This window comes from Oncorhynchus nerka, linkage group LG25, assembly GCF_034236695.1.
Source record: "Oncorhynchus nerka isolate Pitt River linkage group LG25, Oner_Uvic_2.0, whole genome shotgun sequence".
NCBI classification, from domain to species: Eukaryota; Metazoa; Chordata; class Actinopteri; order Salmoniformes; family Salmonidae; genus Oncorhynchus; species Oncorhynchus nerka.
Window position 1 is genome coordinate 27,545,892 of NC_088420.1, and position 13,804 is coordinate 27,559,695.

General features: G+C 46.2%; 1 protein-coding gene across 2 annotated transcripts in view; it reads left to right on the forward strand.

Annotated features, from left to right (window-relative positions):
* LOC115109305 (septin-7-like) overlaps positions 1–13,804 on the forward strand; it is a 38,950-nt gene that overhangs the window by 13,662 nt on the left and 11,484 nt on the right. For both annotated transcript variants that reach the window (XM_029634070.2, XM_029634071.2), the window contains exon 3: positions 11,759–11,865. In XM_029634070.2, the coding sequence (XP_029489930.1) occupies positions 11,759–11,865 (107 nt within the window). The remainder of the gene's footprint in view (positions 1–11,758; positions 11,866–13,804) is intronic.

The following is a 13,804-nucleotide window of genomic DNA, read 5'->3' on the forward strand; positions in this document are numbered from 1 at the left end:
ACCCCAGCTGGGCCAAACGTTACACGTACAAAATGTGAAGTGTGGAAGAGCGAACAAGCACAAAAGTGTTTGAGAGAGACACTGAGTGTACAAAACATTAAGAACACCTGCTCTTGATGTCACTTGTGTCAGTGTAGATGAGTGGGAGGAGACCAGTTAAAGAAGGGTTTTTAAGCCATGAGACAGTTGACACATGGATTGTGTATGTGTGCCATTCAGAGGGTGAATGTGTACCGTTCAGAGGGTGAATGTGTGCCGTTCAGAGGGTGAATGTGTGCCGTTCAGAGGGTGAATGTGTGCCGTTCAGAGGGTGAATGTGTGCCGTTCAGAGGGTGAATGTGTGCCGTTCAGAGGGTGAATGTGTGCCGTTCAGAGGGTGAATGTGTGCCGTTCAGAGGGTGAATGTGTGCCGTTCAGAGGGTGAATGGGCAAGACAAAAGATTTAAGTGCCTTTTGAACGGGTTGTGGTAGTAGGAGCCAGGTGCACCAGTTTGTATCAAGATCTGCAATGCTGCTTGATTTTTCACGCTCAACGGTTTCCTGTGTGTATCAAGAATGGTCCACCACCCAAAGGACATGTAGCCAACTTGACACAGCTGTGGGAAGCATTGGAGTCAACATGGGCCAGCGTCCTTGTGGAATGCTTTTGACACCTTGTAGAGTCCATGCCCTGACGAATTGAAGCTGTTCTGAGGGCAAAAGGGGTGCAACTCAATATAACACATTTAGATGCACACTATTGCGAAACTCTACCTCTATCACTGTGAGAGTGTTAGAGAGTGCACTTTCAGGCAAGTAGAGTGAGCTGTAGCTGTGTGAAGATTGGCTGTAATGGAAGCCAGCTGGGTTCACTGTTTTGACAGGCTAGGGCTCTGTTTGGGTCTTGACTGAAAGTGAATCCACTCGCTTGTTAGAGCCCAGTCGCTTGGAAGTGTCTCCACTGTTCCGCTGTCACTCTGATGCCACAGAACTTTGGCTCGGGACAATTTTTTTCCCTCCAAAAATCTGGGAAGGATTTAAACCTGTTTCCTGGCTTTTTGGCCAGCTGGCAGTTTCTGTAGCTAACTTTGGAAAGATTGGAAATATCCGTGCTGCTGTACAAGGTTATCCAAATCCATGATATACTGTAGGAACAAAGTGGAGTCTAAACAGCCCACTATAACAACTCACCTCACAAGACCTAAGAATTTACAACCCTGCACAACACTTGGAAGTGGAGCTTCTCTTTACTCACAGTCAGAGCAGTGGATCCCAGTCTGTGTTATCTCCTGTTAGCCATTATGTCTGTGTCTACTTGCCTGCCTGCCTGTCTGTCTCCTGGTTGTGTGTAAGCTCTCTGTGTGCGTTCTGATAAGAAGGTCTGACGGGCTTAGCTCTGACTGGCTTGCTTGCTGACCTGGCAGGGGACCCAGGCTTTGGCTGAGTAATCTATGGGATTAACTGTAGTTTTCTTTGTGTAGTTCACTCACCAGTGTTTGTACTGAGGCCTTGGCTTGGCCCACATCTCCTCTACTACCCATTCATCTTCCCCCTAGCCTATATAACACAGTCCTCCACCATCCCATATTCAATGCCAGTCTATTTTCACCGATTGGTTTCATCCAACTCATCTTTTTACTGGTATCTGCTAACCCTTGTTTACTGTTCACTGACCAAAAGCAAAGCATTACCTTAGAAGCATAGAATCATGAAAAGAAAGGATGTTTTCAGAAATCGATGTTCCAGGTGAATCGTAAAGGAAATCTCATCACATTACAAGATGCCAGAGCCACTAAGAAAGTAATTGAGCTCTGGATAAGAGCGTCTGCTAAATGACTTAAATGTAAATGTAAATGTATTTCTCAATGATTTATTATGGCCCTTGGCGGTAAGACACAGCAGGATAATGTGTGTGATCAGTGGGACTGCTGCTGGGTGTGTGAGTGACTGTGTGTGGGAGGCGCTGCTGCTGCAGTGTGTGCACATGTCCTGTATGACCTCACACGTGCTGTTTCTGTTTAGACTCAGAGGTTCAAAGTTAAACTTTTATACATTACTCACTCTCTCTCACATCTCTAGAAACTGGCTCACATTGTCTATTTTAAGATCAGGTCTTTATAGTCAGTGGAGTGTAGCCAATCTATCTGTAAGGCTACCAGAGTATTTCCTTTTGGACCCAATACACTTCCTAATCATTTATAACAGTTTGATGTTATCAAGATTGTGCCCTATGTCCATCCTTGTGAGTTGCAGATCTTTATCACAATAGAGATGACCTTTGACCCTACTGCAGCCATCCCTTTTCTCCTGAACAATAGAGTCCCTACTCACATTCTCTCTCTTCCCTTCCCCCTCTTTCTCCCTTCTCTTTTTAGTGTGTGTCGGCCAGATGTCTCATTTGACTCCGATTCAAGCGCACATGTCTGTTAGTTAGGGGAGGAGAGCTCTGTGTTTGTCAGTGGTAAAGAGCTACAGGCATACCGACTATAAGCACCAGGAGCCCCTTTCTGTGGGGCGAGGTGAGAAGAGGAGCAAGGGGTCTGGCCGGGCACGGGAGGGGCGCTGGGTAAAGGGGCCTGTCAGGATGTTGAGGGCCAACTGCTGCCCCATGGGTAATTTTTGGTTGGCCATTAGTATGTTGACAGGAAGAAAGCCAGGAATGTTAATAATCGCCTGGGAAATGTACCCTGTGTGTCCATCTGTATGTCTGTCCCCATAGCCCTTTCAATCAGTCACTCTCTAACTGTTCTTCACTACTCTACATCCGTTCCCTCCCTATCTGCATTTTCTCTTCACCTGACTCTTAGTCTCTCCCTCTGTCCCCCTCACACTGCTCAGTTAATGTTCTTGTAATGAAAGAAAGAGGGGGGGTGAGAGGGGGTTCAACCAGCGAACCATCCATGCAGCTCTGGGTCATCAGGGACAGGGTCTATTTATGGAGAGTGTGTTTCCAGAGATCATGTGAACCAGTATTTAATTAACTGAGAGGCAGGCTAATTCATTTGGACTTGCCCTCCGGGGGGGGGGGGGGGTGAGTGAGACTATCATTGGTCAAAGCTGTCAGCTAGTTTGTACCACAGAACAGCCGCTGTCACAACTAACTGTATGTGGAATGTCAACTGTTGTTGTACCATGATTTTGACCCCCATGAGTTACCATGGGGTCAGGGGAGACTGGTGGGAGGCGCTATAGGAGGACAGGCTCATTGTAATGGCTGGAATGTAATAAAAGTTTGTTTGAAACCGTTCCATTTATTCCATTCCAGGCTCTGCATTAGGTTAATGCCGATATCTGGCAAACCAAACTAGTGTGCTCGCTTGAAAAATGAGAAAAAAGCACAAAAGTACTGTTTGAGACACCATAGCCAGTATACACTTCCTCAAAATAGTCAGAATTAATCTAAGATAACTCAATAAATCGGTCATTCATTTTGACGTTTTTGCCGAGGACATTTTAGTCGTGCAATTTTACATCCAACTAAAATATTATTCCAAGATGTCGTAGCAGTGCAGATGTGTTTTGTTCGTCCTCTCGTGTACTTTTGTATTTTTTGTATATATTTCAATTTTATTTTCAATCTCTTCTCCATTTTAGTTCAATTATACCTTCCGGTAACCTGCTTCACCCAATGTGATACGGAACCGCTATTATTTTTTGTTTTTAGACCTTATAGCAAGAACCACCTAGCCATCAGAAGCTAATTAACTAAAGCTATTTAGTCATTGTTAGCCACTGCTAGCGGCCTTTACCTTCTGCACAGATACCAGCCCTTTTTTATTTTTTTGCCTGGATAATACTCGCCAGCCTAGCAGTAACGGACTGTCTCTCCACCACAACGCCGGATTCCTGCCGTAAACCCTGGACCATTACTCCTGATCTTCACAGCTATCTAGCACCCACCGAGTTACCCAGTACCGAAGCTATCTCGGCCTACTCAGTTGTTCACCCGGACTCCACCCAAACACGGCTAGAACACACTACTCCACCAGATAATTGCCGTAAGCTCTGGACCTTGGCACCGGATCACCGCTGCTACCAAGTGGCAATAGTGGCTAACGCCCCTGCCCCGAAGCTAGCATCAGTTAGCCGTGAGACAGGCGCATCTCCCGGCTAGAACACTAAATTACTACAACTACAATACCTCTTTCGCCATCTGGCTTGGATCCTTAGTCGACACGGCGCCCAGCCGCACCACTACGACAGGTCTGCCGATGAATACTCCATCCGCTGTGCCTTCAACCGGCCTCTGTCGGACGTCGGCGCAGACACTTCTACTAGCCCCGGGCTACTAACTTTAAACGCTATGTCGCTAGCGTAGTAGCGACTACTCCGCGGCTTCCCTGTTCCATCTATTGCTGCCCCCTGGACCCTATGATCACTTGGTTACATAGCTGATGCCTGCTGGACTGTCCATTAATCACGGTACTCCATTCGTTTTATTTTTTCAACCCTCTCTGCCCATTAATCGTCATTTTACCTGTTGTTGTTTTAGCTAGCCCTCCAAATCAACACCTGTGATTACTTTATGTCTCGCTGTATGTCTCTCTCATATGTCAATATGCCTTGTATACTGTTGTTTAGGTTAGTTATCATTGTTTTCGTTTACAATGGAGCCCCTAGTTCCTCTCATTATACCTCCTTTGTCCCACCTCCCACACATTATATCCAGCTTATCCAGAGATACAACTTCTCTTATCATCACTCAGTGCCTGGGCATCCTCCGCTGTAGCCACACCCCACCATACCCCTGTTTGCACATTATGCCCTGAATCTATTCTACCACGCACAGAAATCTGCTCCTTTTATTCTTTGTCCCCAAAGCTCTAGGCGACCAGTTTTGATAGCCTTTAGCCGTACCCTCATCCTACTCCTCCTCTGTTCCTCGGGTGATGTGGAGGTAAACTCAGGCTCTGCGTGTCCCCAGGCACCTTCATTTGTTGACTTCTGTGATCGAAAAAGCCTTGGTTTCATGCATGTCAACATCAGAAGCCTCCTTCCTAAGTTTGTTTTACTCACTACTTTAGCACACTCCGCCAACCCTGATGTCCTTGCCGTGTCTGAATCCTGGCTTAGGAAGGCCACCAACAATTCTGAGATTTCCATACCCAACTACAACATTTTCCATCAAGATAGAACTGCCAAAGGGGCAGGAGTTGCAATCTACTGCAGAGATAGAACTTTGCAGGCTGTCATACTTTCCAGGTCTATACTCAAACCGTTTGAACTTCTAATTTAAAAAATTTACCTCTCCAAAAATAATTATCTCACTGTTCCCGCCTGCTATCGACCCCCTCGCTCCCAGCTGTGCCCTGAACACCATTTGTGAATTGATCGCCCCCCATCTAGCTTCAGAGTTCGTTGTGTTAGGTGACCTAAACTGGGATATGCTTAACACCCCGGCAGTCCTACAATCTAAGCTAGATGCCCTCAATCTCACACAAAGCATCAAGGAACCCACCAGGTAGAACCCTAAATCCGTAAACATGGGCACCCTCAGACATTATCCTGACCAACTTGCCCTCCAAATACACCTCTGCTGTTTTCAATCAGGATCTCAGCGATCACTGCCTCATTGCCTGTAGCCGCTATGGGTCCGCGGTCAAACGACCACCCCTCATCACTGTCAAGCGCTCCCTAAAACACATCTGCGAGCAGGCCATTCTAATCGACCTGGCCCGGGTATCCTGGAAAGATATTGACCTCATCCCGTCAGTCGAGGATGCCTGGTCATTCTTTAAAAGTAATTTCCTCACCATCTTAAATAAGGATGCCCCATTCAAAAAAATCTAAAACTAAGAACAGATATAGCCCTTGGTTCACTCTAGACCTGACTGCCCTTGACCAGCACAAAAACATCCTGTGGCTGACTGCAATAGCATCGAATAGTCCCTGCGATATGTAACTGTTCAGGGAAGTCAGGAACCAATACACGCAGTCAGTCAGGAAAGCAAAGGCTATCTTCAATCAGAAATTCGCATCCTGTAGCTCTAACTCCAAAAGGTTTTGGGACACTAAAGTCCATGGCGAACAAGAGCACCTCCTCCCAGCTGCCCACTGCACTGAGGCTAGGTAACACGGTCACCATTGATAAATCCATGATAATCGAACATTTATATAAGCATTTCTCAACGGCTGGCCATGCCTTCCTCCTGGCTACTCCAACCCCGGCCAACAGCTCCCCCCCACCGCGCAGCTACTCGCCCAAGCCCTCCCCAGCTTCTCCTTCACCCAAATCTAGACAGCAGATGTTCTGAAAGAGCTGCAAAAACTGGACCTGTACAAATCAGCTGGGCTACACAATCTGGACCCTCTCTTTCTAAAACTATCTGCCGCCATTGTTGCAACCCCTATAACCAGCCTGTTCAATCTCTCTTTCGTATCGTCCAAGATCCCTAAAGATTGGAAAGCTGCCGCGGTCATCCCCCTCTTCAAAGGGGGTGACACCCTAGACCCAAACTGTTACAGACATATTCATCCTGCCCTGCCTATCTAAAGTCTTCGAAAGCCAAATTAAAAAACAGATCACTGACCATTTCGAATCCCACCGTACCTTCTCCGCTGTGCAATCCGGTTTCCGAGCCGGTCACGGGTGCACCTCAGCCACGCTCAAGGTAATAAACGATATCATATCTGCCATCGATAAAAGACAGTACTGTGCAGCCGTCTTCATCGACCTGGCCAAGGCTTTCGACTCTGTCAATCACCTTATTCTTATCGGCAGACTCAATAGCGTTGGTTTTTCTAATGACTGCCTCGCCTGGTTCACTAACTACTTTGCAGACAGAGATAACTGTATCAAATTGGAGGGCATGTTGTCCGGACCTCTGGCAGTCTCAATGGGGGTACCACAGGGTTCAATTCTCGGGCCGACTCTTCTCTGTATATATCAATGATGTCGCTCTTGCTGCGGGCGATTTCCTGATCCACCTCTATGCAGACAAACCCATTCTGTATACTTCTGGCCCTTCTTTGGACACTGTGCTAACTAACCTCCAAACGAGCTTCAATGCCATACTACACTCCTTCCGTGGTCTCCAACTGGTCTTAAACACCAGTAAAACCAAATGCATGCTTTTCAACCGTTCGCAGTCCGCACCCGCCCGCCCGACTAGCATCACCACCCTGGACGGTTCTGACCTAGAATATGTGGACAACTATAAATACCTAGGTGTCTGGCTAGACTGTAAACTCTCCTTCTAGACTCATAAAAAACATCTCCAATCCAAAATCAAATCTAGAATTGGCTTTCTATTTCGCAACAAAGCCTCCTTCACTCACGCCGCCAAACTTACCCTGGTAAAACTGACTATCCTACCGATCCTCGACTTCGGCAATGTCATCCACAAAATAGCTTCCAACACTACTCAGCAAACTGGATGCAGTCTATCACAGTGCCATCCGTTTTGTTACCAAATCACCTTATACCACCCACCACTGCGACCTGTATGCTCTAGTCGGCCCTCGCTACATATTCGTTGCCAGACCCACTGGCTCCAGGTCATCTATAGGTCTATGCTAGGTAAAGCTCTGCCTTATCTCAGTTCACTGGTCACGATAACAACACCCACCTGTAGCACACGTTCCAGCAGATATATCTCACTGATCATCCCAAAAGCCAACACCTCATTTGGCCACCTTCCAGTTCCCTGCTGCCAGTGACTGGAACGAATTGCAAAAGGTTGGAGACTTTTATTTCCCTCACCAACTTTAAACATCAACTATCTGAGCAGCTAACTGATCGCTGCAACTGTACATAGTCCATCTGTAAATAACCCACCCAATCTACCTACCTCATCCCCATACTGTTTTTATTTTATTTACTTTTCTATTTTGCACACCAGTATCTCTACTTGCACATCATCTGCTCATTTATCACTCCAGTGTTAATCTGCTAAATTGTAACTTCGCTCCTATTGCCTATTTATTGCCTACCCCCTCATGCCTTTTGCGCACACTGTATATAGACTTTATTTTTTCTACTGTGTCATTGATTTGTTTATTGTGTAACTCTGTGTTGTTGTCTGTGTCAGACTGCTTTGCGTTATCTAGGCCATGTCGCAGTTGCAAATAAGAACTTGTTCTCAACTAGCCTACTTGGTTAAATAAAGGTGAAATAAAAATAATATTTTTGACGTTTTTGCCGAGGAGATTTTAGTCGTGCAATTTTACATCCAACTGAAATGTTTGGTGCAGTATTTTTCATGTTTTTTTGTTGTTGCATGAAACAAGTGGTTTCTTATTCAATGACAACAGACTATTGAAGAATCCCTACTGTTGACCAATCACCGACAAAGAGGTGTAGACTTCGGCCCCGAAGTACGGCTTGCCTCCAGAAAAGATATTGTGTGTCCGAACAGCCCAAAAAAAACTCAAGTCTAAAATGTCGTCATAATATATGGACCAACTCGACCAAACGGTTGCGGAAGCCGTTATAGGTGGAGTACACTGCAGAGGACATTGGTTGTCATTTGTGATGCATCCTCTTTGGAGTAGTTCTATTCGGTGTTTGGTTAGTGCCCTGTGTTGTGGCTGGGCTGTTGTGGCTCTCTTGCTGCTTTTCCACTGAAACAGTGTTACACTAGTGTATACACCATTATGTTATGCTAGGGAAGTTGTTTCCATAGCTAGGGCTGACAGTGAGCAGAATCAACAACCTCTGCATAATCAAAACAGTTGCTTTGTGAAAAGGCGTAGCCTAGTGGTTAGAGCATTGGACTAGTAAACGAAAAGTTCAAATCCCTGACAAGGTACAAATCTGTCGTTCTGCCCCTGAACGGGCAGTTAACCCACTGTTCCTAGGCCGTCATTGAAAATAAGAATTTGTTCTTAACTGACTTGCCTAGTTAAATAAAGGTAAAAGAAAAAATAAAGAAAAATAAATAAATGTAAATTCAAGCTGAAAAGTACCAGTGGCCTGGCTTTGGCCCTAACTGAGAGCAGGTTCTCCAGAGCCATGGCCCAGAGAGAGACTGGTGCCGGCCCGCGATATAGAAACAGAAAAGTCTGAGTCTTTTGGGTAAAACACCATGGTAAATCCTGAATGGAAATGCACCATTTCAGTGAAGTGTTTGGGGAGATGGGGGGCAGGGGGGTGTAATTGATCTGGGACAGCAGCATGAGGGGGGTGGAGGGAGGACGAAGTAGGGGTTGGTTTTTAGATGGTAGGAAACGGTTCAAGTTCTTTTTGGTAATAATAGGCCTACAGAGTCTAGGGAAAGTATGTGAACCCTTTGGAATTTCCTGGATTTCTGCATAAATTGGTCATCAAATTTGATCTGATCTTAATCTAAGTCACAACAATAGACAAACATAGTGTGCTTAAACTAATAACACACAAATGATTGTATTTTTCTTGTCTATATTGAAAACATAATTTAAACATTCACAGTGTAGGTTGGAAAAAGTATCTGAACCCTTAGGCTAATGACTTCTCCAAAAGCTAATTGGAGTCAGGAGTCAGCTAACCTGGAGTCTAATCGATGAGATTGGAGATGTTAGTTAGAGCTGCCTTGCTCACAAAATGTGAGTTTTCTATTCACAAGAAGCATTGCCTGAAGAGATCTCAGAAGATTTAAGATTAAGAATTGTTGACTTGCATAAAGCTGGAAAGTGTTACAAAAGTATCTCTAAAAGCCTTGATGTTCATCAGTCCACGGTAAGACAAATTGTCTATAAATTGAGAAAGTTCAGCACTGTTGCTACTCTCCCTAGGAGTGGCCATCCTGCAAAGAGGACTGCAAGAGCACAGCGCAGAATGCTCAATGAGGTTAAGAAGAATCCTAGTGTCAGCTAAAGACTTACAGAAATCTCTGGAACATGCTAACATCTCTTGACGAGTCTACAATTCATAAAACACTAAAGAATGGTTTTCATGGGAGGAAACCACGGAAGAAGCCACTGCCGTCCAAAACAAAACATTGCTGCAAATCTGAAGTTTGTAAAAGTGCACCTGGATGTTCCAAAATATTCTGTGGGCAGATGAAACTACAGTTGAGTTGTTTGGAAGGAACACACTGTGGAGAGAAAAAGGCACAGCACACCAACATCAAAACCTCATCCCAACTGTAAAGTATGGTGGAGGGAGCATCATGGTTTGGGGCAGCTTAGCTGCCTCAGGGCCTGGACAGCTTGCTATCATCGACAGAAAAATGAATTCCAAAGTTTCTCAAGACATTTTGCAGGGGAATGTTAGGCTGTCTGTCCGCCAATTGCGTCACCCAACTTCTGTTGAGCTTCAACAGGACAACGACCCAAAACACAGAAGTAAATCAACAGCAGAATGGCTTCAACAGAAGATGATATGCCTTCTGGAGTGGCCCAGTCAGAGTCCTGACCTCAACCTGATTTGAGATACTGTGGCATGACCTCAAGAGCAGTTCACACCAGACATCCCAAGAATATTGCTGAACTGAAACAGATGATGCCCAATACCAGATTTCAAGGCCACAGAGAGGGGAGGGTGACTGGCTATGTGTGACTGGCTTCCATTAGAATGCCTTTGTAACTGCTATCAGGCTCCAGGGCATGTCTTCTCTGCTTTAGCTGCACACTCCTGACCCTCTGTGGTCCCCCTCCATTCCCCTCAGAGAGACGTAGGAGATGCAGTTACGTCCCACCCCCTTCTGGTTTGGGAGGGTGACCACCTCCAGCATGGGCGAGGGGCTGGGATGTGTCTTTACCCAGCAGTTACAGTATGTCTGTTACCTCCTGGTTAAACCGTTTGTTTAAAGAGCCAGGGATCCTGTAATCTAGTGCTGTTTGTCAGCCAGCGGTGAGCTGAGAAGTGTCTTGGTGCGGAGGAACCGCCCAGAGTCTGCACCTCAAAGATGGGTTCTGTGTGAAGATTAAGAGAAACACTGGAATCTGAGGATTTCACAACTGTTCAGGACAACCTGATAATTATCTGGGATTCAGTCATCATAATTTGTGGTGGCAGATGATTTGGTTGTAAATGTAATGAATATTGTATGCAGAGATGAACACATACAACCCCACTCATCTAAACAGTCAGTCATTATCAGGCAGTATTGATGGAAGAGAGAGGGCCCCATGAACCTCCCCTCAAGTTTGTTTTATGTTGTGCTGTTACGATTTCCAATAAGTGATCCCCTTAACCCCAAGAACATGTCTTGGAGCAGTAGTATGGGTTGACTTGTGGTGGGGTGCCCCCTGCTGGGACCATAGTGGTAGTGCTGCTGTTGCTCAGCTGCTAGTGGGTTGGACCTGCTGGAGCACGCCAGGCAACCTTCCTTTTACCATCCCCTACCCCCTGAACACTGGAGCAGTCACTCCCCAGCACAGTTTGCCAGATGCCCACTCATTAATCACTGTAACATGTAAGTGGGAGATGTGTGTGTGTGTGATCTGTAAACTAATGGGTCATATAGTCAAACCGTCAACATGCCGAATGATTCTAATGTCAGGGTGGGAAGAAAGGGGAAGGAACATTGGGAAGAGAGATGTTTTATTCCCTCGGACTTCATGCCTACTCTCTGGCAGATGCACTTTTGACCTTTCCCAGTGAGACACGGAATCCGCTTGTTATATCCTGTGCTGCAGTTCTTTGGGACAGAGATTACCTTCAAACCTTAGACTGTGACTGTGTCACTACAGGGTGTGTATGATGTTAGTAAGTGTGTTGAAGTGTATGCATAGGCAAATGAAGGCTTAACTGTATGCTGAAACATGTTGGTTTTACCTGTTATTTTAGCTATGGTGTTGATGGATTACATGGATTGACAATGTAACTGATGTCTGATCTCCTTAACTCCTCCCATAGGTGAGTCAGGATTGGGGAAATCCACGCTCATCAACTCCCTTTTCCTGACTGACCTGTACTCCAAGGATTACCCAGGGCCATCCCTACGGATCAAGAAGACTGTTCAGGTAGCCCACATCCCTCTCTCCTCGACCTCTCACCCCTGACCTAACCTACCTCTCATCCATGTTTGTCTCGCTTCAGGACTGGCACTACTCCCAAAAACCCCTCCATTCTCTCTCTAGCTGGTTCCAACTCCCCCTGGGCTCAATCCTCCCTCCTCACCTCTGTAACCATCCCCCATATCCAAACACATGTGGGAGTTCAACACAACCAAAGGCCAGAGATCACACAGCAAACAAACCCAATTACCACTGGATGGTTACTGTGGCCAGGTCAGAGGCAACGCACCCAGAGAACCAGCAGCTGGACAGGTGAAGAGGCTGCATCTGGAGGACCAGGGGAGGGGAGGGAGGGGTGTAGGCTAGTTAAGGGTGTTTGGGGAGGTTTGTGTGGTCTCGATTTAGAACGGGGACAAGGAGGGGAGGAGAGGGGAATAAGTTGGACTCGGGCGTGCTGGTCCCTCTTGGTGCCTGAAGGGGTCAGTAGGAGGTTAGGAATGTTCCCATGAAACTCAACACCCAGTGGTGACTTTCCCACCAAACACTAGACTGCCATCTGAGGCATCCTGTAATAACCTCCTGTCTTTATGACACATATGCAAAGGCACACACACACACAGGGGTGGTGCTTGATATTTGGGTTCATACTGAGAGCACTGATGTGTTGGAGTTAGTAACCATGGCAGGCACGTGCACAGATCGGGGTCTACCTGTTCAGAGCACCTAGCCCTTTGCGCTACCACTCGCCAAGTGCCCTTTGTTCTGAATCCAAGGTAAGTCGCCTTGACGTTGTCAAGCTCGCCACCCCCGGCTGTTGGTTGGTTGCACCTGTTGGTCTGCCCTGTACGGAGCTCGCACGCCCCCGGTATCCAAACACTCATGTCTTGAGAAGCAGTCACCGGTCAAGTGTGTGTTGTTAGCTACCTAGTTTAAATATCAACCGTACTGCCACAGCAGCTGCAGCATAACATTTTATTAACACTTGATAACACTTCATTTACACGATCAACAGTATTGGGTCTGGTTGGCTGATGGCCTACCCACAGTAGAAAGGCAGAGAGACCTAGAGAGGAGCAGCTGCATCCACCACCCTCCGACCCAACTCCATCCCTTCTTCAGTCAGGAGTTGCACGTGTGTCAGGGCAGCAGCAACACAGCTAGTCTAGACTCTAGCTAACCACCATACACTAAAATATCCACACAAGCCACTAGCCGGCCATATATCATGAGTTAGAAGATTAGTAATAACATATTATGAAGTTATTTAAGAGCACTGAAGATAAATCTCAATCAGAAAGAAAAAGCTAGCTATAACTACGGGCTCCCGAGTGGCACATCGGTCTAAGGCACTGCATCTCAGTGAAAGGGGTGTCACTACAGTACCTGGTTCGAATCCATGCTGTATCACATCCGGCTGTGATTGGGAGTCCCATAGGGCGGCGCACAATTGGCCCAGCGTCGTCCGGGGTTGGCCCAGGGTAGGCCGTCATTGTAAATAAGAATTTGTTCTTAACTGACTTGCTTGGTTAAATAAAAAAAGTATTAAAAAAAACAAAAAACAATAGCAGATTTACATCAATGATCAGCTCTATATCCGATGTCAATCATGTCTTTAGGAGGCACTAACTAGCTTGCTTACAATTTGAGATCAGTGAGTGTGTTGCCCTTTTTTCATTTTGAGCCCCTACCCCCTGAGTGATCTGTGCGTGGGCCTGAACCATGGTAAGTTACAATCTCCTGAAATTAGAATCACAGTCATATAAAGCTGCTCCAAAAAAATGTGTTTGTTTGAGCGAATGTTTGACTTCCCTTTTGAATGTAGACAGAAATAAGCTGTTTTGCACATTTGTTGAGGCCTGAGATTCCTGGTTGTGGCTCAGGGGTCCCTGTGGTTCCTGCTGATGTGTTTGGTTCTCCATTGAGGAGTGTGTCCAATGTTTAGGAA